The 22,601-nt window shown below is 39.4% G+C and overlaps 1 protein-coding gene across 9 annotated transcripts in view; it reads left to right on the forward strand.

The window, feature by feature from the left end:
* Kif16b (kinesin family member 16B) overlaps positions 1 to 22,601 on the forward strand; it is a 398,969-nt gene that overhangs the window by 218,858 nt on the left and 157,510 nt on the right. For 7 of the 9 annotated variants that reach the window (XR_010047480.1, XM_063248662.1, XM_063248667.1 and 4 more), the window contains one exon: positions 2,034 to 2,117. The exons of the other annotated variants lie outside the window; for them this stretch is intronic. Coding sequence is in view for 6 of the 7 variants with exons in the window: in XM_063248662.1 (XP_063104732.1) it covers positions 2,034 to 2,117 (84 nt within the window). In the remaining variant the exon portion in view is untranslated. The remainder of the gene's footprint in view (positions 1 to 2,033; positions 2,118 to 22,601) is intronic. 9 annotated transcript variants of the gene reach the window in all.

Below are 22,601 nucleotides of genomic sequence, written 5' to 3' on the forward strand. Positions count from 1 at the left end.
TTTAGAGAATCACAGTTTCTTGGCTAGCTTAGTGGTTGAGCCAAGATTCAAACTGAGCATCTTCTCTCAGTGCCCGTAGCCTTTCACTTTACCTGGAACTCATTTTAAATTTGAATGTCAGCCCCAGAATTGGAACATTGGTGAGCAAATAAGAAACCTCCCCTGACTGCTAACTGCACCCACTCCAAGGTTCCTCTGCTTTGTTAGGAAGAGCACTGGAGTCAGTATCTGTCTGGCTGTCAATTTTGAAATAAGACAAACCATCAGCAGTGCCATGTAGACAGTGAAAAGGTAGACAGAAGGGACACCTTATGAAACTGACCAGTTTGAATCTGTGGAAAGATGTTCACTGTCATTAATCATTAGAGAAATACAAGTGTGACCACGATACAAATTGCTGCATATCCACTAGAATTGTTAGGATGGAAAAGTCCACATTCCAAATGCTAGTCAGGCTCTGGAGGTAGCAGATCTCTCAGCTGCTTCTGGCCAGCTGGTGAAACCACTTTGGAAAATCTCCTTAGTAGTTTTGAACACAGCTGAACGTAAGCCTGCCATAGGTCCCAGCCTTTCCCCTGATAAGAGTAGGACCAACAGAAATGTATGCCTGTCAGATGACCAGTGTGAAAATGTTCACAGATGCCCTGTTCTTGATAGCCAAACACTGGGGTTGAAAAGAGAGCTCAGTAACAAAAGACCTGGGCAGCAGGTTGTAAAAAGTTTCTGTCGTGGAATACTGGAGTAAGAATGAGCCAACCGTTGCTACGTGCGGCAGTGCAGGCGGATCTCACAAATGGGATGCTGTGCAAAAGGAGGTGGACACAAGTGCTCCGTGCTGCACAGTGCCATTCATGTGAAGCCCGCAAACAGGAAGGACTGCACATTGCTGATGGAAGCCAACTAGAAGCGTTGGCATTCATGTTGGTGGGAGTGAGTGACCCAGGGAGCAGCCAAGCTCTCAGGATGCCAGCAGGGTTCCACTTCTTCACCTGGTTGCAGTTTACACAGCACTTTGAGAATCAGAATGTTCCTCACACTGTTCTCTCACCATATGCATGCTTTTCAGTATATCTGGTGTATCTTAGCACTGCTCTTAAAGTCTGATATGTACAGGTACCAGTCTTTAGGATTTGACTCTTAACAATAAAAATGTAAAACAACTTAGTGATTAACATAGTGTAGAATAGGAATTTCATGCCATAGTGTGGCCTATACATTCTGGGAGAAATATTCATCTTTTTTTTTTTTTTTCCTTAATAATGTTTCACTGGCTTCCATTTGTCTGGCTCTGACAATTTGGGAAAGTGGGGACTTGGTAAACTCCTACCATAGCTACTGCTGCTTAGCATTCACTCAGCCAGAGCAGTCCTGGTCAGGCAGGGTCTCATTGGATTAGAGTCCTTTCTAGCTTGAGAGTCTGCAATAAAACTTACGATTTTTTTTTTTTTTTTTTTTTTTTTTTTTTTTTTTGTACCCTGAGAAAAAAAGCATGAGGAAAATGACTGAAATTTCGAGATCAGCTAAAACTAATTCAGCGCCATCACTTCCTAGGAAATAGAGGAAAGCTTTCCTTGGCAGCCATCTTTTCACATGGGCAGTCTTCGGTGGCATCATCACAGAGAGAAAGGCAGTGTGGAATGTTCACAGGCCCTCGGCAGTTCCCTACGAATCATTTTTACAAAGTGTTAGGCTAACATGTAGGTTGGGTTTTCCCATTGTCCTTTCCACACAACTATAATTGAATTGTAATGAAGAAAGGGACCAGAAGAAGAGAATTGTGTTGTAAAAGCATCCCCTGGGCCTATTAGGTCCAGCCTTCCTGAGCATCCCCACCTGCTGTCTTGTCATTTGCCCCCTGAGGACTCTGAACCCCCACTGCCCGATCTGTTTGGGGTCCCAGTGAGTGAAGCAGAGCCACCATCTTTAAATTTTCAGCCTCTTCTTCTTTTCATTCCAGGACAGATATCGCAAATAATAATAGCCCAAAGATCATAGGTGCAACACTGACACATCTTCTGAAATGTTTGTTTCAGCTTGCTACTCTTGAATTCCCTCCAAAGAAATTATTTGGAAACAAAGATGAACGTGTGATTGCTGAGAGGCGAAGTCACTTAGAGGTAACAGAATTAAGCCTTTTTTTTCCTGTGTTTAGAGAGAATTTGCCATTTGACTGGTAAGAATTATTCCTGTTAGACACTATTGTTTCTGTTCATCATGTGAAGGTGCTGCTTCATTAACACAGGAGATGGCAGCAGAAGATTATAAAGGCTGCAGTGGTATTGGTTTACTTGAAATACAAGTGCTTATCCCCTTCTGGTCTAGTGGGACATTTTTCTAATTTTTGAGATCATTTGTTCTGAGGGTTAGGAAGCAAGATGTGAGAACTAAATATTCGCCACAGACAGATGGCATGTAATATAGAATGAGGGTATAAACTTGATGCAAAAAAACTTGGAATTAATTAACTGCAGATTTACAGTATTGCATCATTGTTGCTTTTTCAAGACAGTTGGAAGCAAAAAGGCAGATACCTATTTTAGTCATGGTTAGGCTTCGTTGGACTTACTATGTTTTAAATCTGCCAAGCCAGCTACACACAAAACTCAGTTTAACTAAACTCTTGTTTTTCTGACTGTCTTCCTGGCAGTACACATTGTTGACTGCTTTATTTAATCTGTGTTTCTTCTTGGGATAGATAAAATTGCTTATTTTGTTGAATCTGAGTTTTTGTGCTAAAAGGTGTGGACCAGCTGTCTTCAGGTGAGAACAGTGAAGTTACAGGGCACAGTCACAGGTTATCCTCAGCTGTGGGTCTCTCCCGGCCATTGTGTGCCATTGAGTCAAACAAGACTAAAGGACGAACAACTCAATACCATCTAGTATCCACATCTGTCCAGAGGCTTCTCAGAGCTCCCATTGCTACTTTAGGAAGAATCATCCTAAGACCTGTGAAGGCTGAAACCAAGTAAACAAAGTTTCGGAGAGCCTTTCTCAGCTCTGAGGTGCTACATGAAAATGAAGCATGTCTCACTCCTCACCATGGCCAGGTGAAAATGCCTGCCCATGGGGTTCATTTACTGCCCTTGAGGCAAGGATTAGGGAATGTCTAGAGGCCAGAGTTTCCTGAGAGCAGAAGGAGAGAAGTGGGGTACACAGAGGAGTTGAAGACTGGGACATTGCTGTCTTTGAGAGGGCACTTTAGAGTTTTGGGACCCTTGATACAGAGCTGCTCTAAGGAAGTGGACAGGTTTCAGCATGAGCCTTTCAGGTATTTGAATTAGACTGTGAAGTTATACATTTGAAGATCCTGGTCCTAGTGAGACTGAACTTTGTAAATTGCATGATTTCATAGTTCATTCTGTAGCAGATGACAGGATCCTCAAAACTGGCTGAAGAATTTTCCCTCAAGTAAAATTAGTGTTGATGAACGTGCATGTTCAAGTTCTCTCAGATTGTATTGTGCCACATAAAACTTTTTAAAAATAATTCTAGAACTAAGGATGATTTTATTTACCTAGCCCTTACCTGCCTCAGTTGTATAGTCTAGTCTTTGATGGATAGAAAATGGTGGTTTATGAATTTGTGTTCTGTGTGAACAGGAGACATAATTGTCATCCTCAGTTTCTCACTGCTCTGAATCAACCCTCACAGTGCCCTCTGTGCCACAGCAGATCGGGTTTCTGTGCATGGCTTGTTTGTGAGCTCAGCACTAGGAGACCCTTGGTTTCCCATTCCAACCACCAGAATCAGGGCAAAATGCAAGATGCTCTTTCATTCTTGGTACTTTCGTAAGGAGCCCGCATCTATTCCTTCATCACTTAGCCTTAGTAAGTCATCAAGTGCTGATGAGCAGAGTTTTATGTTAAATTCTCTGCCTTGTTAGTTTTCCATTATTGTACCAAAATACTTGGATAATCAACTTTTAAATGGAGCACTTTATTGCAGCCTAGATTTAGAAGTTTTAGCCCTGCTTTATTGGCCTTACCACTGTTGGGCTTGTGGCAAGGCAACGCATCATGGTGGGAGCAAGCAATGGAGAAAAGTGCTCACCTCATGGCAGCCAGGAAGCAAAAAGAGGCAGAGATCAGCAGGGGTCTCAGTGTCCTTTCAAGGGCATACCTCAGGGGGCCTTCTAGGAGGCTCAGTTTCCTAAAGGGTCTCTCATCTCCAGTAACAGTGAGCTGGAGACCAAACTTCAGCCTTTGGGAACACTGAGCCACGCTATGGCACTGTCTGCATTCTAGAATTCCTTGGATTGCCTGTGATGCTACTTACATATGCCTTTAGCCTTTATAGAATGCATTCTACTCCTCAGGGAAATAGGCACTTAAATTCGAAGATAAATGCATTTCACCTAATGTTGAGTGTTAAATCTTAGAACATTATCTTCTCTTCAGTGAGCAAGTGTAGTTCACCTTCATTTTAATGGAAAATTAATCTGATATTCTTGCATTAATTTCCTGTGACTATTGTGACTTTTCTTTTGATCTTCTAACATTAGAAGTCACTGCTTGACTGTATTTTCATGTGAAAACTAAACAGCTAGTTTCCTTGAGCTTCTTATGTGATTTAACTCAACAGACATTTGTTTAACTCCTAACACATGCTGGAGACAATGCTAGATGTTACATAGAATGCAAAGAAAAGAGATACTTCTTTCCTTTTGAGAGCATATGTTTAAATCCCTTGTAACGGAAGTTGTGTCTGGAGGTATAATATAAATACACAGGCACATATAGAGGATGATTTCAGTAGGGTGCCTTACACTAGCTAACATACAGAATCTTTGCTTAAAAGAAATCATCTGGCACATTTTAAAATCCAGAACTAGTTTATAAACCTGCTCATCCAAACAGAGCTATATAAAGCAGTATTTAGGCAACAGTTTCATCATGTTTTGATCTCTCTTGCTATTAAAATATTTCCAAGATTTGGACCTTGTTTAATTTATCAACAAAAAGTATAAAATGTTACACATTAAGTTTAAAAATACTGTTTTGTCACTTTCCAATTTATAAAAGTTACCAGCTCCACCCACACAGTGTTAGATTGGCAGCCCACTCAGGAGGCCCAAGGGAGATTTTGTGGGTGAGGTCCCAAGGTTAAAGAACACATGTGTGTGAGACAGCAGCAGCAGCAGGAAGCGTGGAGCAGAGCAGAGCACAAGAGCAAGAGCCGCCTGCATCTTTATTGTATAATTCTTACACAGGCTCTTATCTCGTGTGTGCATTCTTACACAGTGCTATAATCAGTGCCTGTGTGTTTACCTGTGCTAAGTCATGCTTACGTAACTCCACTATGTGTCTGCACTAGGCTAGTGGGGTCATGTCCTCCAGGTGTCCTTAGACACCCCTAAGCTTTGAAGCAGTCTGAAAGTTCACCACATAGAGCGAGTTTTTGCAGCATTTGACCTATTATTAGATATTGTAACCAAATGCTGTTTCATAGAATCTTGAGTAGATTCTTCTAACTTGAGTGGATTTCCCTGTTGCTGCCTTGCTGCCCAGAGGGAACCAGGTCCCTGTAAGTGAGGGCAGGCTCTGCCTTCAGGTGTGGGAGGTTCCTGCTAACAACACTCATCATGTGTGACTTGCCACCCAGGCTCCAGATGTTACTTCTCTTTGTCCTGACAGCCCAAGAGACATGTGGGCAGATAAAGCAGTGGTGGTAACAGGAAGAAAATCCCCTCAGACTCTGCCTGATGAGTTATTTTGAACAAAGACATGACTTTCAAGTGTGTTTGAAACTACACACCATTAGGCTGAACCTAGGAAACTGCTGTGGTTGTAGTTGAGAAAGGATGGAATATCAGGGATTTTATATGCTTCTCCCTAATACCTGATTCCTCACACTTGGCATTTACTAAGTTCTGAGTGTGAGGGAAAGATGCTTACCATGTCATGGCATTTACGCCTCAAAACCAGCTTGTGAGGTAAGTTGTATCTGTATCTCTTTTCTCTGGTGAGGAAATGATGGTTTTTTGTGTTAGTCAAGTTTTTGTCACTGTGACAGAATACCTGAGAAAGTCACCTTAAAGGCAGAAAGATTTGTTTTGGTTCACAGTTACCGAGATCTCAGTCAAGGGTTCAGTGAATTCATTGCATGGGCCCAAAGTGACACAAAGTGTCAAGGCAGGATATGATGGAGCAGAACTGCTCACCCCATGGCATCCTAAAGCAGAGAGGAGAAAGGGCTATCAAGGAAGCCTTCAGTAACCTGTGTCAACGAGTTAGACCTAACCTCCTGATAACCCCATTACCCTATGAACTTGTCAATGGATAATGCATTGATGAGCTTATAGGCCTCTTGATCTATTATTCATTTCTCAAAAGGCCATCCTTTCACCCTGAGTCTTAGACAACATCTTGTGTCCAAGCTGTGACACATAGGGAAGATAAAGTAAGCAACCAAGCCTCTGCTTCTGCTCAAATGTCCTCCAGAACAAGCCTCTTCTCTTAATCAGCCTACTCTCAGTGTGGAGTGAGTCTTCCGGTAAAGAAACATTGCTTCTTTGGAGAAACATCGTCTTTCAAGGCTGTGACACAATGTAAACAAAGGTCCAGTACCTAATTATTTATTCCTCACCATCCTGTCATTAGTGTGGCCTGTACTGAGCATCAGCTCTCCACCAGGCACTGATCAGTTGGGAATTCTGGGTAGCAACTTGTGGCCCTTTTCCTCTCCCCGAATGATCATAGCAGTACAGATGGGCTTGGATCATAGTCTTACATTATTTTGTCTGTGGTGGTTATTGAGTTTTAAGTGTTTATGGTATGGATAAGAAAATGTTTCAGATTTTAATTGCTTATGATTATTTGCTTACAATTTATTTTTGAAAGATATGAGGTGGCACATTGTTCCCATGCAGATTGATGTTGAGAATACATCAATCTCATGAAAGCATAAAAATCTCCATCCAGTGTGAATTGCTAAAGAATATAAATTAAGAATATCTTTAAAGAAATGGCTTAAATATTGTATCATACAAAATATATATACATATGTACATGTATCATATATAAATATTATATGTACAAATGGATACCAAAATGAGTTTTAATAAATATAATGTGGTATGTAGTATTTATTAACAGTAGACCTGAAATATCCCAAGTGGAACTACATGATTCCAAAAGACCTGTTTCTTAAACTGTTAGTGGTAAAGGAACTGTTATTTTTATTCTACCATTTATCAGTACTTTTAGATAGTGCTATACAATGAATAACAATTATACAGTGAATAACAATTGTTAGAAGAGTACAGTAAAAAGGACATACAAAATATAAGCATATATCTGCATGATTGCACAGAGATTCGGTTAATTCCATGCGTCATTCTGCAGCGGGAGTGTGAAGCACAGATCCCCCTGGAGCAGCGCTGCTCGGCAGCACCCCTGAAACCTGACTGCTGTCTTTTAAGACTGCTGTTACTCCCTTGCTTGTGTTTCTCAAACGTTCCCTATCATGCTCAGGTGACTCGAGGCAGCAGAATTAAAATCTGATTAGATTCTTCATTTTCCACAGTACTTCACATGTGCTTCACCTCCTCTGAACTATCAAAAACTCTGCCCAAATTGGCCTCAAATTGATGAGATTTTTTTGTTGTGTTTTATTTTTGTTCATTGATAATGAGAGGTGCACTTTGGATGACTAATTTCAGGGAACATTTATTATCTACCTGCAAACATTTCTTACTAATCATCCTAAGCGTCTGTCATTTCTTGGAATAACTGTAATTAAGGAAAACATATGAAATCCACTAAAACCATAAATCTTTCCAGAGTAATACACTTACCTTCAAAAATAAGAACCTGAGACATCTGGGAAGATTGCTTCAAAGTACTGGAGTGGGCAGCAGCTCAAGCTACCTCTCCCTTCCTGCATTTTCATGTCATTGACAAAGCACTAATAAAACAGGCTCAATACTGTGGTAGGTGAGTGTGGGCCTTAGAGTATGGGATGCTGGACTGCAGTTGGGATTCTGCTCCTTTGGAGGCTTTTAATCTCAGTTTCATTTATCTACAGTAGGGTAATGATAGCACCATCTTCTTAGAATTATCCTGAAAATTGAATGAAGCTATTTACCTAACACAGAACCCTGTGTGAAGTAAAATTCTCAGATGCTAATCAGCACAGTGATGATACTGAAGATGACTGTGCTGTACTTTGGGGACTTGGTGTGAGGTGAGGACAATGCCAATCTTGGAGCCTTGTGGTACCAGGTAGACCTTCTCTAACAGTCAGGGAAGGGCAGAGCATATCATACAAGGCAGCATAAAGAGTAGCAGTGAGGGCATCACTTTGCTATGCCCACCTGCAAAATCCAAATCTCAGAGCAAAGACGCTAAAATTATGACTATTCTCACTCATAATATTAGAAATCTGCTGCTATAATACCATCGTTCTTTCAGCTTATAAAATCACAAGCTGCAAAGTAGAAATGCCCGTTGAAGGCTTTTGTCCAGTGTGAAAATCAGCACCTTGGGAGCGTTATGAAAAGGGCTCAGTTCCTCCATATTTGCATGGCTTTTATTAATAGCTGGCTAGTTCTGTTTGCATATCTACCAGGTCACTGACTGTAAGACTGCCCACTGTTGCATCCCCAGGTGGATGGTATGTGCACTGGTCTTCTGCATGTAAAGAAACAGATTAGTGTCAAAGATTTTCAGTTCAAGACTCACAGGAACATACCATTTTTTCAAAAGAAAGGAAGAAAGTTGAATTTATTTTGACGGACCACAGCAAAGGAGAACATACTATAAAGAACCATGAGGGAAGTCTCAATAAGATGATGTTGAAAATAAGCTGTTATAAAATTTGAGTTTGTTATTAGGTGATACTGGAGAACGTGCAAGGAGTTAGGCCTTTGCCCTGGACTGAGTTCTGGGTGCTGTAACTAGGTGTATTAATTATTCTTACTTAGGAAGAAGAACATGGGGTGATATAAAATATTCACTGGAAAATAGCAGTGACCCTTATTAACCTGGATAAAGGGTTACTTATTTGTATTCATGGTGTTTATGGTGTCACTCTGGGGTCAGGCACGCTCGTGGAATTATGTCTGTTGTGTTGTTGTGTTCTGTGTGTCTTGCTCCTTCATGGTCACTCAGTAGCCTTGCCTGGTCCTGGTATTCCCTGGTTAAGGTCCACAGCCACATGTTGGGACTTAACTGTGAGTGGCAGGCCAGCTCCTGGCTGCTTTGCTGTGCTCTCTTTCACAATAATAGGATGCCCAGAGTTTCTAAAAGAAATAGTGACCTAAATGAAGAGTTGTTTTCACAATGAAGTCTTGGTAGTTCAGATGCCTTCTCTGCCAAATACACATATTAGTACTGCTGTCTGTGTTGACATATTTTCACCAGCTGTCCACTGCCCAGAGTTGCTTTTCTGGATTCTAGTGACTGCAATTCACATAGTCTAGTTTTTCCTAACAGTTTCTCGTTCCATTTCAGTTCAATTTTATTCTCAACCCTTGATTTTCCCACAATAGAATAATTTGGTTTAGACTTTTTATAGGGTGAGCCCTTTCAATTTCAAAGTGAAATTTCAGGATATAAAGATCCTCAGGCTTTCTGAGTTTTCTCATTCATTTTGCTGTCAGCAAGATTCTTAGCAATCCTGTGCTTAATTTAACATTCTTTCAATTTATTGCCTACTGATCTTACAAACTGTGTAATCATAGAACCATTATCAACATGGTGGAAGATTAAAGAATTAGAAATAGCCATAGAAATAGCCATTTCTCACTCACTGAAGCGTGCCCTCCTACCTCATCAGCTGATTCACTTTAGCAGACTCCACTGTCTGTAATTACCTTCGCTACCATTTCCATAGTGGAGAGTTTTTGAACAGGGTTAAGTGCTGTTGAGCTGGGGTTTGGGGGCCATTTCATATTGTTGCTTTCCAGAGAGGAAGGACATGGGAATACTGTGATCCAGGGCTGCACTAACACCAAGAAACCATTCTGTCCAATAAAGATCTTATCAGTGCACGTGGAGATCTTGTCAATGAATGACAGTCTCCACCTGCAGGGAAAATCCCACTTAGGTTTCCATGAGCTATCATTGGTTTAAGAGGAAGGAAAATGAAAGCAGATGTTTCCAGGGAGAGTAACAACTTCCAGGCCCAGATGGAGGCCTCCAGGAGGAAGAGGAGGACCCAGCACACTGCCGTCAGACAGTGGTGCTCTGCTGTGTTTCTCTCCTGCCTTGCCAAGTAGCATTCTGTACTGGGGGATGGCTGACCTCTCAGGGACTTAAGATTCATTACTGTGTAAGCTGAAAACTGCTCCTCACCCAAGAACTTCCCACCGAAACTCTAGGCACTCAGGATCTTCATCTCCTGCCCTTGATTCGGGCAGCCAGTGCTGCACAGAGCTTGCGAAAGCTGTCTCAGCTCAGATGTCAGCTCAGACAAGCCTTTCCTGCCAGCCACGTGAAAGAGCACTGTTCCCCTCACTCCACACCTGGTTCCCCAAGGCCTATTAACCTCAAATTCTGCAGGTGTTGGGGGGAGGGGTTGTCTGTGTTTATTGACTGACTAATTGTGTTTTTACAATATTTGATGTTTTACTCAAAGGTAAGTTCATGAAAATACGGATTCCGCTGCCCTATTGACCCCTGCTTCTTCCTGCCTTGGAAAACATACAGCCTTTAGTTGGTCATCAATCAGTGTTTTTTTGAATGATCAGTTAAAATTGTATGAAAAATAGCAGTTGGCAGAATGAGAGCACAGACTGGAAGAGGTTCTGTGGCATTATGGTATATGACTAGGTGCATTCCAGAACCACCCTGAGTTTACTGGTTCTCAGAGTAAGCTACGGACAGAACAGCTAACTTTCAGGATTGCTGAGGGAGAAAATGAAAATAGTGTGTAAAAGCACTGATAGAAAACATATCCCATTATGCAACCTCAGTCATTATAAGATAAAGGTTAAGGGTATCCACTCCAGAATCTCTCAGTCCAAGTTGTGAATCCTTGCTCAGCTGCTTACAGTGATCTTGGACAGATTACTTAACATCTGTGTGAATGAGTTTCTTCATCATAAAATGAGTGGTAGTAGTATCCACCTCATTGAGTTGTGATGGTTAATTCATATAAACAGTGGGATAGGTGTTGGTACATAGAAAGCACGAGAAGTTATTACTGTTTTTTAAGCTTCATTACAATGTGGCAGTTGTCCTGTAGTGAGAGTATATAATTTTAAAAGTAAATATTGAAAGTTCTAGTTAATTCAGTAAGACTTTAAAAGAAATTAGAAGTCTAATAATTACATCGAAGTCTTAAACTGTGCTTGTTCATAGATGATATGATTGTTTATAGAGCGAATCTGAATGGACCAAAATATCCTCCTGAAACTGATGTCATTATAGCAAGGTTGCAGAATTCAAGGTTAATATGCTAAACTCAAGTATTGCTTTTCTATATTTCAACAACACAAAAAACAATTTGAAATTAATAGCATGAGATATTTTCATTAATACTTTTGAAAGTTAAGCACTTAAATTTAATAAAATATGTACCTGCACTATACAAGGAAAACTGCAAACTGTAAAAAAAGAAATGAAAGGACTGAATGGAGAGATTCCCATGTTCCTGAAAAGGAAGATCAACACTACTAAGATGACAGGTCTTTGTACTTGATCAGACTGTGTAAACCCCACCATCATCTCAGCAAGTTATTTTATAAATTGTCGTGAGTGTCTAGAGCACTCTGAACTCCGGGCAAGGTAAACACGCACGCCTTGTCGGGACACGGGGGGTACAGCGCTTGGAAAAGAAAGACAGGAGAGACACCTTTGCTGTCTGCACCGCGTTACACTGCACTGCACTGCACTGTACGCACAATCTTTATTTTAGGATTCATATATAGTAAACCCGATCAATTCACAGAGCCCAGATAATTAAGTAGTGAAAAGGCATTCTTTGTGGCAAGCTACAACGTGACAGACTACAATGTTTATTCTAAAACTATCTAAGTGAAGTAAATAATCACAACCAGTTCTCACAACTTCTCTAGCCCAGGAAGAAATTCATTAGCTCAAGAATGTTGTTAATTTGTCTGCTGTTAGTGTCGCAAAGGGTGGCCAGCCACTTCCTCAAGACTTCTGCAAAACAAAGCCAGCTCACAGTATGGATTCCAGAGGGTGAGGGCTCACTGAGAACAGGCATTCCCGTTCTACCTCCTTCTCGCATACCAGGGCGGCTATTGTAAATTGCAGGTTAGAGGGGGTTGGGCCTACAAAGTGACACCTCATCCCCCACACTTCCTTCCTTTTTATTTTTTAACAACAATTTCCATAAGATCAGGTTATTAATAGCATTTCGTCTTATGCAGTAAAAATACACAAGAACTATGGCAATGAGAACTATAATTAAACTAAGTCCCATGCCACTAAAAGTGTGGGTAATGCTCTGCCAGATTCCTTTGGAATCTAATCCTTTCAAAGATTGAGCAAGCAATTGCGCGAATTGTGCTAGAGATTTATCATCATTTTGCTTTGCAAAATCCTTGTCAATTTGATTATGTAAAGATTTTATTTCCTCCTGGGCAGAGGTGTTTCCATTTAAATACATTCTAATCATTTCCCATTCAAGTTCTGTCTGATTATAAGGTCGTTGGGTTATACAGAAAGTAGTTGAATTCCAATCACATTTTAAAAACACTTGATGCTGAAGAGCCAATATTTTTCTACCCATCCATTTAACTGTTTGTTTAAGGAGGTCTATTTGTTGTTGTAGTTTGGCGTTTATTTGCCACTGAGTTAACCAAAGTTCATGAGAATTCTCATGCCATAATTTGACAACATGTTTTTTTTGCAAAGAGGTATGTAAAGCTACTCCTGAGACTGCTGCTAGAGAGGCTACAGTTATCAGACTTAACAGTACAGCAACCACTATTCCAATAAATCTTTTTGTACGTTTTAACAGATGTTTAAAAAATTCAGTAGTAACAGAAATTACCGGGTCTTGAGACCAAGGTCGAGTTAAATTTACAGGCAACCAAATATGAGTTTTTTGTTGTAACAGCATAACTGTATAAGGCTTAGTGAAATTTAGTGTGCTATTTAAGCATGTAAACAATTGACAATTTAAACAAGTACAAGAAAAATGTGTAAAATTAAAAGTTCCCACTAAAAAGACATAAGGTAGAGGTGCACAAACAGTAATATTATACATTTTAAACCTAGTAAAATTATAAGTAGTAGATACAGATCGACTAGTCCCTGAATATGAAACATTGTACAAGGTTACAGGTTGCATAGCGGCTGGGATCTTCCAAATATGATTTTGAAGGTGATGAGGGTATTCTTTGGCTGCAACAGCAGGGTTAGCGATTCCACCATCTCCCCACCACAAGAGAGCCGTCTTTTGTTGAAATATAGGAGCTCCGTCAGTTATTTTCTTTGGATCTGGAAGACTATACACAACAGAGAGATTACATCTTGTCTCATTCCATTCAGCACATCCATTAACGAATTTTCCAAATGGTCCCCAAATAATATACCCATCAATATTTTTAGCAAATTTTCCCATACATAGTTGCCAAATTATGGGATTATAAGAAATATTTTTATAAGTGAATTCAGGGCATACAGGAAATGTATTTGTATCAGGTGCTGTTAAATTTTTCCAGGTAACATTAAAGGTTTGAGCAGCCAAGGCTTGAAGCCTTGTCCTTTTGTTGCCTGCTTTTATTCCATGTTGAATCCAATACTGCCATCCCAGAGGGATGCAAGGCGGTTCCCCAATGCAAATAGGCCTTTGATTACCATAATAAGTAAAATTGAATAGTGTCCCATCATCTTGATTGTGGGGGGTTAAATCAGCCCACGGTGCTGACAAAATTTCTCTAGGTGTGGTATAAAGTAAAATATCACTAGTTCCCCATTTTACAGGTTCTAATAAAGGGGGGTTTGGAATATATGCCCAGTACGAATGCGGAGGTACCTCAGTCCCCGATGCAACGGTGAGCAAGGCACATAAAGCTAAAAACAAGTTTTCGGGGTTTAAAGGCTTTCCTGCTTGAAGGACAAGCCGTTGCCCTTCTATGGTCAATTTCTTTAATTGTCCCCATGTAGGGAGGGGATTTAAATTTGGTCGCTGTGAGCGGCGGGATTTTCTTAGCTGTAATCTGGCCATGGCTGCGATAGGAACAAACTCAGCATCCTCAGCTTCTAGCTGGTTTCGCGCTCGCTTCTGAAGGCACGGTTCCGGTTCCTTGGGGAGTTGTCTCCGGGGCTGGTGAACAGGATCTGGAGACGCGGGTCCTGATCCATCGTCCAGGGACCCACTGCTGAATTCCATTTTCTGTGGAGATATAACCAAAACCTTTCCCCCTATAGAGCAATGTGCCCCTCTCCCATTCAGCCTCTGGAGCTGTTTTAGTCCAAATAGGTTCATTAATCACAAAAGGCTGTTGTTGCTGTTCAAAATGTTTTTCAGCTCTTGTTAATATTTCACCTTGTGGTAAATTGAGAAAATTTAAAATAAACAATGCTTGATGCAGTAATGTTTTTGGACTGTTTTGCAATTTAAACAGTATTGGTATCTGAATATCCTCCTGACTCCTCCTTTTTAATTTTTTAATTTGCAACTTAAGAGTGCCATGTGCTCTTTCAACAATAGCTTGACCCTGGGGGTTATATTCAATCCCTGTAATATGAATAATATTATGGAGATCACAAAATTGTTTAAATGTTCTGCTAGTATAAGCAGGTCCATTATCTGTTTTGATTTTAGAAGGAATTCCCATAACTGCAAAAGTCTCCAATAAATGTACAATAACATTTTTAGTGGATTCTCCCTGTTGAGCAGTAGCCCATAGAAATGAAGAATAGGTATCAATAACTACATGTACATAAGAAAGCCGACCAAAAGAAGGTACATGTGTAATATCCATTTGCCATAATTCATTAGGTTGAGTTCCTCGAGGGTTGACACCTGCGGGAATAATTCTTAAATGTAATGGTCTACAAATAGGGCAGGCTTTTACAATCTGTTTAGCTTTTGTAAAAGGTATCTTATATTTAAGATGCAAATGTCCTGCATTTGCATGATTAAATTGATGTTCTTTAACGGGTGTGGTGAACATAACTAAGGAATCCACTGCATTGTTACCTGATACTAATGGTCCGGGTAACTGAGAATGAGAACGTAAATGAGTAATAAAATAAGAATGATTTCTTTTTTGAACATGTATTTGTAAATTTTGAAATAAAGACAATAAAGCAGGCTTATTAGAATATAACACAGCTGAATAGATATTTGTCACTACTCCAACAGAATAGGCCGAATCGGCTATAATATTAATAGGTTGGTTATGAAAATCTAAAAACACTTGTAATATAGCAAAAAGTTCATTTTGTTGTACAGAGTTAAAATTTGTCTGACGTACCCAGTAAGATTTTTGAGTCCAATATGCAGCTTTATTTTTAGATCCATCTGTAAATATAGTCAAAGCTTGTGGAATTGGCTGTACAGCTAATAAGGTATTAACCACAAATTGTTGACGTCTAAAAAAATCCCATAATTTACTTTTAGGAAAATGATATGAAAAAGTTCCCATGAAATCTGCTAAAGCAATTTGTAAGGTTTCAGTAATTGACAACAAATATTCCCATTGTTCCTTAGTTAAAGGGATAACTATATTGTTTATATCTTCTCCTATCAAAGTTATAGAACGGGCTCTACCATTCATAATTAAAGCTGCAACCATGTCAATATAAGGCATAACATTTTTAGATTGCTTAGTTTTAGTGAATACCCATTCTACTGGCATAGCATTTTGACCTAAAACTGCAGAGGGATATTGAAAAGTATTAATAATATATAAAGTTAGAGGCAATTTAGGATCAATCCTAATTAAAAATGCATCCTTAATTCGTTGTTCTACAAACTGTAATTCTTGCTCGGCTTTTGTTGTTAAAGAACGAGGGCTGGATGGATCTGAAGAGCCCTGTAGAGTAGCAAACAAATGCTGTAATGCATGGGTAGGAATACCTAGTGTGGGACGAAGCCAATTAATATCCCCTAATAATTTTTGAAAATCATTTAAAGTGGATAACTTATCTCTCCTAATAGACATTTTTTGTGGAATCACCTTTTGTCTAGTAAGAATATATCCCAAATAATGACTAACTTCTTCCTTTTGAATTTTATCCTGTGCTATTACAAGTCCAAACGGAGAAAAATATTGAGGTAAAGTTTTTAAAATATCTTCTAAAACATTTCTATCACTATATGAGAATAAAATATCATCCATGAAATGAGCCGTATAAACCTGAGGCCATCGTGCACGCACTGGTTTTAATGCTGCATCAACATAAATTTGACATATAGTTGGGGAATTTTTCATTCCTTGGGGTAAAGTCCTCCATTGATATCTTTGATAAGGTCTTTGATAATTTGTTTGAGGAATTGAAAAAGCAAACCGTTTTCTATCTTCTGGATGTAATGGGATGTTAAAAAAACAATCTTGTAAATCTATAACATATACAAACCAACCAGCAGGGAGCGCTGAGGGTAAAGGAATACCGGGCTGAAGGGCTCCCATTTGAATTAAGGATGAATTTACAGCACGTAAGTCCGTTAAAAGTCTCCACTTGCCTGATTTTTTTTTTATCACAAATATTGGAGAATTCCAAGGAGATGTGGATGGTTCTATGTGATGTAGAAAAAGCTGTTGATCAATCAATTCCTGCGCTGCCTGTAACTTTTGAGTAGTCATAGGCCACTGATCTATCCAAATTGGGTCATCATTTTTCCAATTAAGCTTTAAAGGATTCATTTCCCTAGGCTGTAGAAACATGCAAAATATTAAAAATGTATATAAGCTCCCCATTGTTCTAATACATCTCTTCCTAAAATAGAAACTGGTATCTCTAAGATATAAGGTTTAATAACAGCAACTTGACCCTCTTCATTTTTTATATGTATATGCATTGTGGCTTGTCCAATTGTATTTACTGGAGTTTTACTTACTCCTTTTATATTACATGGAATAATAGTATAAGTAATATGAGAAGGCCAATCAGTAGGTTTAACAATAGTAATATCCGAGCCTGTATCTATAAGAGCCTGAATTTTCTTATGCTCAATAAAAATATTAATAAGAGGTTGTTGTTGAGATAATTTAGCTGTCCACATTACATTAATAGGGTTAGTGCTGCCGAACCCTCCTGTTCGCTGAACAACAGAGGATCCTATTGGGATATAAGGCAGTAAAATGAGTTGAGCTATACGTTCTCCCTTTAATAATTTATAATCTGTAAGTGAGGACATCAGAATCTGAATTTCTCCAGTATAATCTGCATCTATAATTCCTAAGTGAACAGTAATGCCTTTTTGATTTAAACTAGATCTACCCGTGAGCAAGCCAAAAGTTCCCGCAGGCAGAGGACCAAAAATTCCTGTAGGAATTCTCACGGGAGATTGTCCTCCTCTTAATTTTACATCTTTTAAGGCTGGTATGTCCACTGCGGCACTGTGTTGGGTGGCTGGCTGTAGGGAGAATACGGTAGATTTACCCCATTGATTTGTCCGGGGCCCGGGGTAGGGCCCGTTCTCCCGTTTCCCTTTTGTTCAGCTGAATTAACTTGTTTACTCCTGCATTCACGAGCCCAATGATTTCCCTTCTTGCATTTTGGACATAAGCCAGGAGCTCTAGATCTCTTTTTTTGATCATTGCCTACAAGTTTTGGACAGGCCCTCTTTACATGTCCTATCTGACCACAATTAAAACATTTTAAAGACTGTTCCTTTTTAGATTGCCAATTAGTCCACGTGGTTGCCATGGTCTCAGCAAACAGTTGCATTTTCCTAGATTCTGAATTTAAATCTTTACATTGTTTTATAAAATTGTCAATCGTTCCAGTATCTTTTATTGGAATTAAAGCCCTTTTGCATTCATCATTAGCATTTTCAAAAGCTAACATTTTTAAGAGATGCTCTTGTAAGTCTTGTCCCACTACTGTTTTTTCTATAACATTTTGAAGTCTTGCAACGAACTCAACATACGGTTTATTGGCTCCTTGCAGAACTTTAGCCCAAGATCCATATTCTGATCCTTTAGGCCGTATTTTATCCCAAGCTTTTAAAGCAATATCTTTTAATTGAGCATGAATCTCTCTTGGAGCTCCTGCCTGATGCTCAACAGTATCAAAGAAACCTGTACCAGAGAGCATGGGATAAGAAAGGAGTCTAATATTCGGATCTCGATCGTCAGCATTTTGTCTTGCCTTTTCCGCACAACCTTCCATAAACCACATGTGCCACTGTAAATATTCTGGCTCATTTAAAAGAATTTTGGCCAAGGCTTTCCAATCATAAGGAGCAAGATTACCATAGTGATCTGCTACCGATGTTATTAATTCTCTAGTGTAATGAGCCTGAGGGCCATAAAGGGTTACAGCCTTTTTTAATTTTGCTAAATCATCCATATTAAATGCTTCCCATCTAGGGGGAACTGCCTCTCCATCTATTGGCTGAGGTCTGATTACAGGGAAAGCAAAGGCAGGCTTTTCCTCATCAGAATCCCCTAATTTTGGTAAATCAGCCAAAGCTAGCTTGGCTTTACTCCAATTAGGGTTAGATGGAGGAGGTGCAGAGGGAACTACAGGCGGGTTCTGCTTAACGGAGAGTTGTTTCACCTCTTGTGTTAAATGCTGTATAGCCTGTAAAATTGGGCGATTGTCATAATTTGATATTGCTGCGGCAGCTAAAGCTGAGTCGGCTGTAGTGGATTTTACTTTTAGTTTGGACGCCTTTTCACTACTTAAAGCGATAGCGTCATTTTGAACTACATTCTGCTCCTCCTCTGTGAGGGGCAATTCCTGAATAACTGGCTTAATTTCTAGTTGAAGATTTTCTACAATATGTTCATCTTCCATAGCTTTTAATAAAGAGTACACAACCGACCAAATAGCCCAAAAACGTAAAGGAATCTTTTCCTCCTGTTGCATAGCCCTTTCTATACTAACCCTTGCCTTCCTCCATACTTCTACATCCAAAGTTCCTTCATCTGGAAACCAAGGATTATATTCTTTAATTGTATCAATACACATATCCAAGTCAGCTGACCTGAGCGATATGCCATATATAGATAATAAATGTTTAAGAATTTTTAAGAAAGGAGAGGAAGCAGATTGTCCCATTTCCCCGTAATAAAATTATACTTACCTTCCTAAGCGACCTTCGGAGTCCCTGAATTCGGGCGCCACTTGTCGTGAGTGTCTAGAGCACTCTGAACTCCGGGCAAGGTAAACACGCACGCCTTGTCGGGACACGGGGGGTACAGCGCTTGGAAAAGAAAGACAGGAGAGACACCTTTGCTGTCTGCACCGCGTTACACTGCACTGCACTGCACTGTACGCACAATCTTTATTTTAGGATTCATATATAGTAAACCCGATCAATTCACAGAGCCCAGATAATTAAGTAGTGAAAAGGCATTCTTTGTGGCAAGCTACAACGTGACAGACTACAATGTTTATTCTAAAACTATCTAAGTGAAGTAAATAATCACAACCAGTTCTCACAACTTCTCTAGCCCAGGAAGAAATTCATTAGCTCAAGAATGTTGTTAATTTGTCTGCTGTTAGTGTCGCAAAGGGTGGCCAGCCACTTCCTCAAGACTTCTGCAAAACAAAGCCAGCTCACAGTATGGATTCCAGAGGGTGAGGGCTCACTGAGAACAGGCATTCCCGTTCTACCTCCTTCTCGCATACCAGGGCGGCTATTGTAAATTGCAGGTTAGAGGGGGTTGGGCCTACAAAGTGACACCTCATCCCCCACAATAAATGTCAGTAAACTGATTTTAATACAGAGAAGCAAAAAAGCCATCCTAGCCAGGATATATACAGATGGCAAATAAACTTTGAAAGCATAATTAACAGCATATCATTAGGAAATTACAAATCGAGTTAGCATGATAAACCTAGTAGAATAGCCAAAATGGAGAAAACTGACAACAAAAGATGCTAACTTTTTTTGTGGCAGCTTTCATTCATTGCTAGTGGAAAGACAAAATAGAAAGTCCCTTGAAATGATTTACCAATTGTTTAGAAAACTTAACTTGCTCTTACCATACAACCCAGTATTTCTTACTCCTTGGTATTTATTACCCAGAGATGTTGAAAACTTACATTTGTTAAAAAACTCCCACACGAATATTTATGTTTAATTTATTTATAATTGCCAAAATTTAAAAGTTACCAAGATATCCTTAGTAGTTGAACAGATTCTTTATTTTTAAAAAAGATACACCCAAACAAAAAATATTAAGCACAAAAAAAAGAAATGAGCTATTAAGCCATGAGTCATGGTGGAGGTTTAAGTACATGTTACTAGGTAAAAGAAGTCACTTTGAAAATTTTGCATACTGCATGATTCCAACTATGTGGCATTCTGGAAAACAACTAATTGTGAAGACTATAAATGAATCAGTGATTGCCAGGGAATGAGGGGGAATGGACAAACAGAGTGCAGAAGTTTTTTAAGGCAGTGAAAACTACTCTATGATGGTATGTAGTTGATACAAATCTCTGTGTATTTCAAAACTTGTATGAAGGATACTACCAAGAATAGATACATTAAAAGTTATGGACTTTGGCAACAAGGATATATCAGTGTAGCTCCATTGATTCTAACAAATATAGCAAATGGACCATTCTGCTGTGCAATTTTAATTGTGAGCATGATTGTGCATACAGGGGGAGGCACACAGGTATATGGAAAGTCTCTGCAAATTCATTTCAATTTTTTCTGTGGACCTAAAGCTACTAAAAGAAAATAAAGGATATTTATGAAAAGGGTAATATGAAGGTTCATATGATCACCATGAATTTATAATCATCCATTTCTCCTTTGTTTCCCCCTTTTTATTCTCTTTTAAATTCTCTCCTTTCTCTGTTTTTTTATTGTTTCCTTTTTGCTTTGCTGAAAAACAACAGGGGGTCATGATGGATGGGTGGGTAAGTGGGTGCACTTGACATGTTCAACACTTTTCCTGAGAGTAAAACACGATGCCCTTGTTAAAAGGGGGGTAGTCATGAACTTTGCATGCATCTTCAGTGTTTTAAAATTGAGTGTCACTATTGCATCTATCTTTTACCAAGCACCATTTTTATTCACTTGTTTTTCTAAACTCAAGGTCATTCTCTGTGAGTCATTGCTTTCTAGAGTTAAGTCATGAAGGAGGTGCTCACCCCTGGACCACCTTTCCAAATGAAAACACTGGAATGCAGAAGCCAAGAAGGAAATGTGTCATAATCACATGTGGCCATTAAGGAGGTGAAAAGTTATGTAGGATACTGATGTAATTAGATAAGAGTGTGCAGATTCTTCCCCACTATTTTAATTTATAACAAGGACTTTTTTTACATTGATCTGTGGTTCACAGAACTTTCATGTTCTTCTGTTTTAAAATATAATTCAAGATATTACATATAACTTATTTTACACTTAATTTTGGTGTCAGTACAATTTGTAAAAAAAAAAAAAAAAATTCCTTTAGAGATCACTTGAGAAATAGGTGGATTGTCCCCATGTCTGCCTTTTTTATGGTACAAAACTAAATTCCCCTTAGTTCTGTTACACAGAAAAGCCAAAATGATCTGCTGTCAATTCAGTGTGCAGAACAAGTTTGTAGATTAATTTTAATATCCAAATGTGCTTAAAACTTCCGCTGGAGAAGGGAACATCTTCATTAAAGGACATAGCCCTGGTTGTGGTACAGAGTGACAGTCTTTGGCAATCCTTCAACCCCATCTGGCTCAAAAGAGCAATTCTCTTTACCTAAGAGTGTTGATTTTGTTAATATTGGGTACAGGAAAGTTCTTGGGATCAAAGAATGCAGTCTTGTTACGCTAGCAAATTTTTATTAAGAGAGGAGGCCCACAGCCTTTCCAATCCTCCTTTGTCTAAAGGAACTTGAACACACCTTGATACTGGTAACTTTCTTTTAACTCTATTTTTATGAAAACACATAAAAGTTCACAGTACCAGGAAACACAATGTAAGGACCCCCAGAGAACCTTCCCCCATCACACAGCGCCAGCAGTCACTGAGCATGTCCCCTGTCTCACTTCATTTACCCTATATACATGTGTGCACATGCACACACATTACTTAAGTTCTGTTATTTAAAACGACAGGCATCATATTTCACCTATAAATATTGTAGGTTGATCTACTTAACAAACTACAACCACAGTGCCATCATAACACACACACACACACACACACACACCCCAAACAAACCAATCTGTCAGTGTGAGCAAATATCCAGTTAGTGTTCAGGCCCCATCAATTTTCTTAGTTTTTTCCCATACATGTGTTTGTACTAAGACTCTGATTATACCTGCATGGCATTGGCTGCTGGTCTGGAAAGTTCTTTACAGTCGTAGATTTTCCACTTGTCCTCCTCACCATCCCTGTGCTGATGCCACCACATCACTCATCTGTTGAGTCCCTCACCTCTGTGTCTGGCTGGACCTACCTCCGTGCTCCTCCGACCTGTGTTTTCTGTCAGCCTAAGGCTGGATGGACCTCAGGTTTGACTTTTTGGCAGAAGCCTTTTACAGTTGAAGCTGCCTTTGAGT

Source organism: Cavia porcellus, unplaced genomic scaffold (genome assembly GCF_034190915.1).
Source record: "Cavia porcellus strain 051 isolate PalLab524CR breed Dunkin Hartley unplaced genomic scaffold, mCavPor4.1 scaffold_5, whole genome shotgun sequence".
Taxonomy (NCBI): Eukaryota; Metazoa; Chordata; class Mammalia; order Rodentia; family Caviidae; genus Cavia; species Cavia porcellus.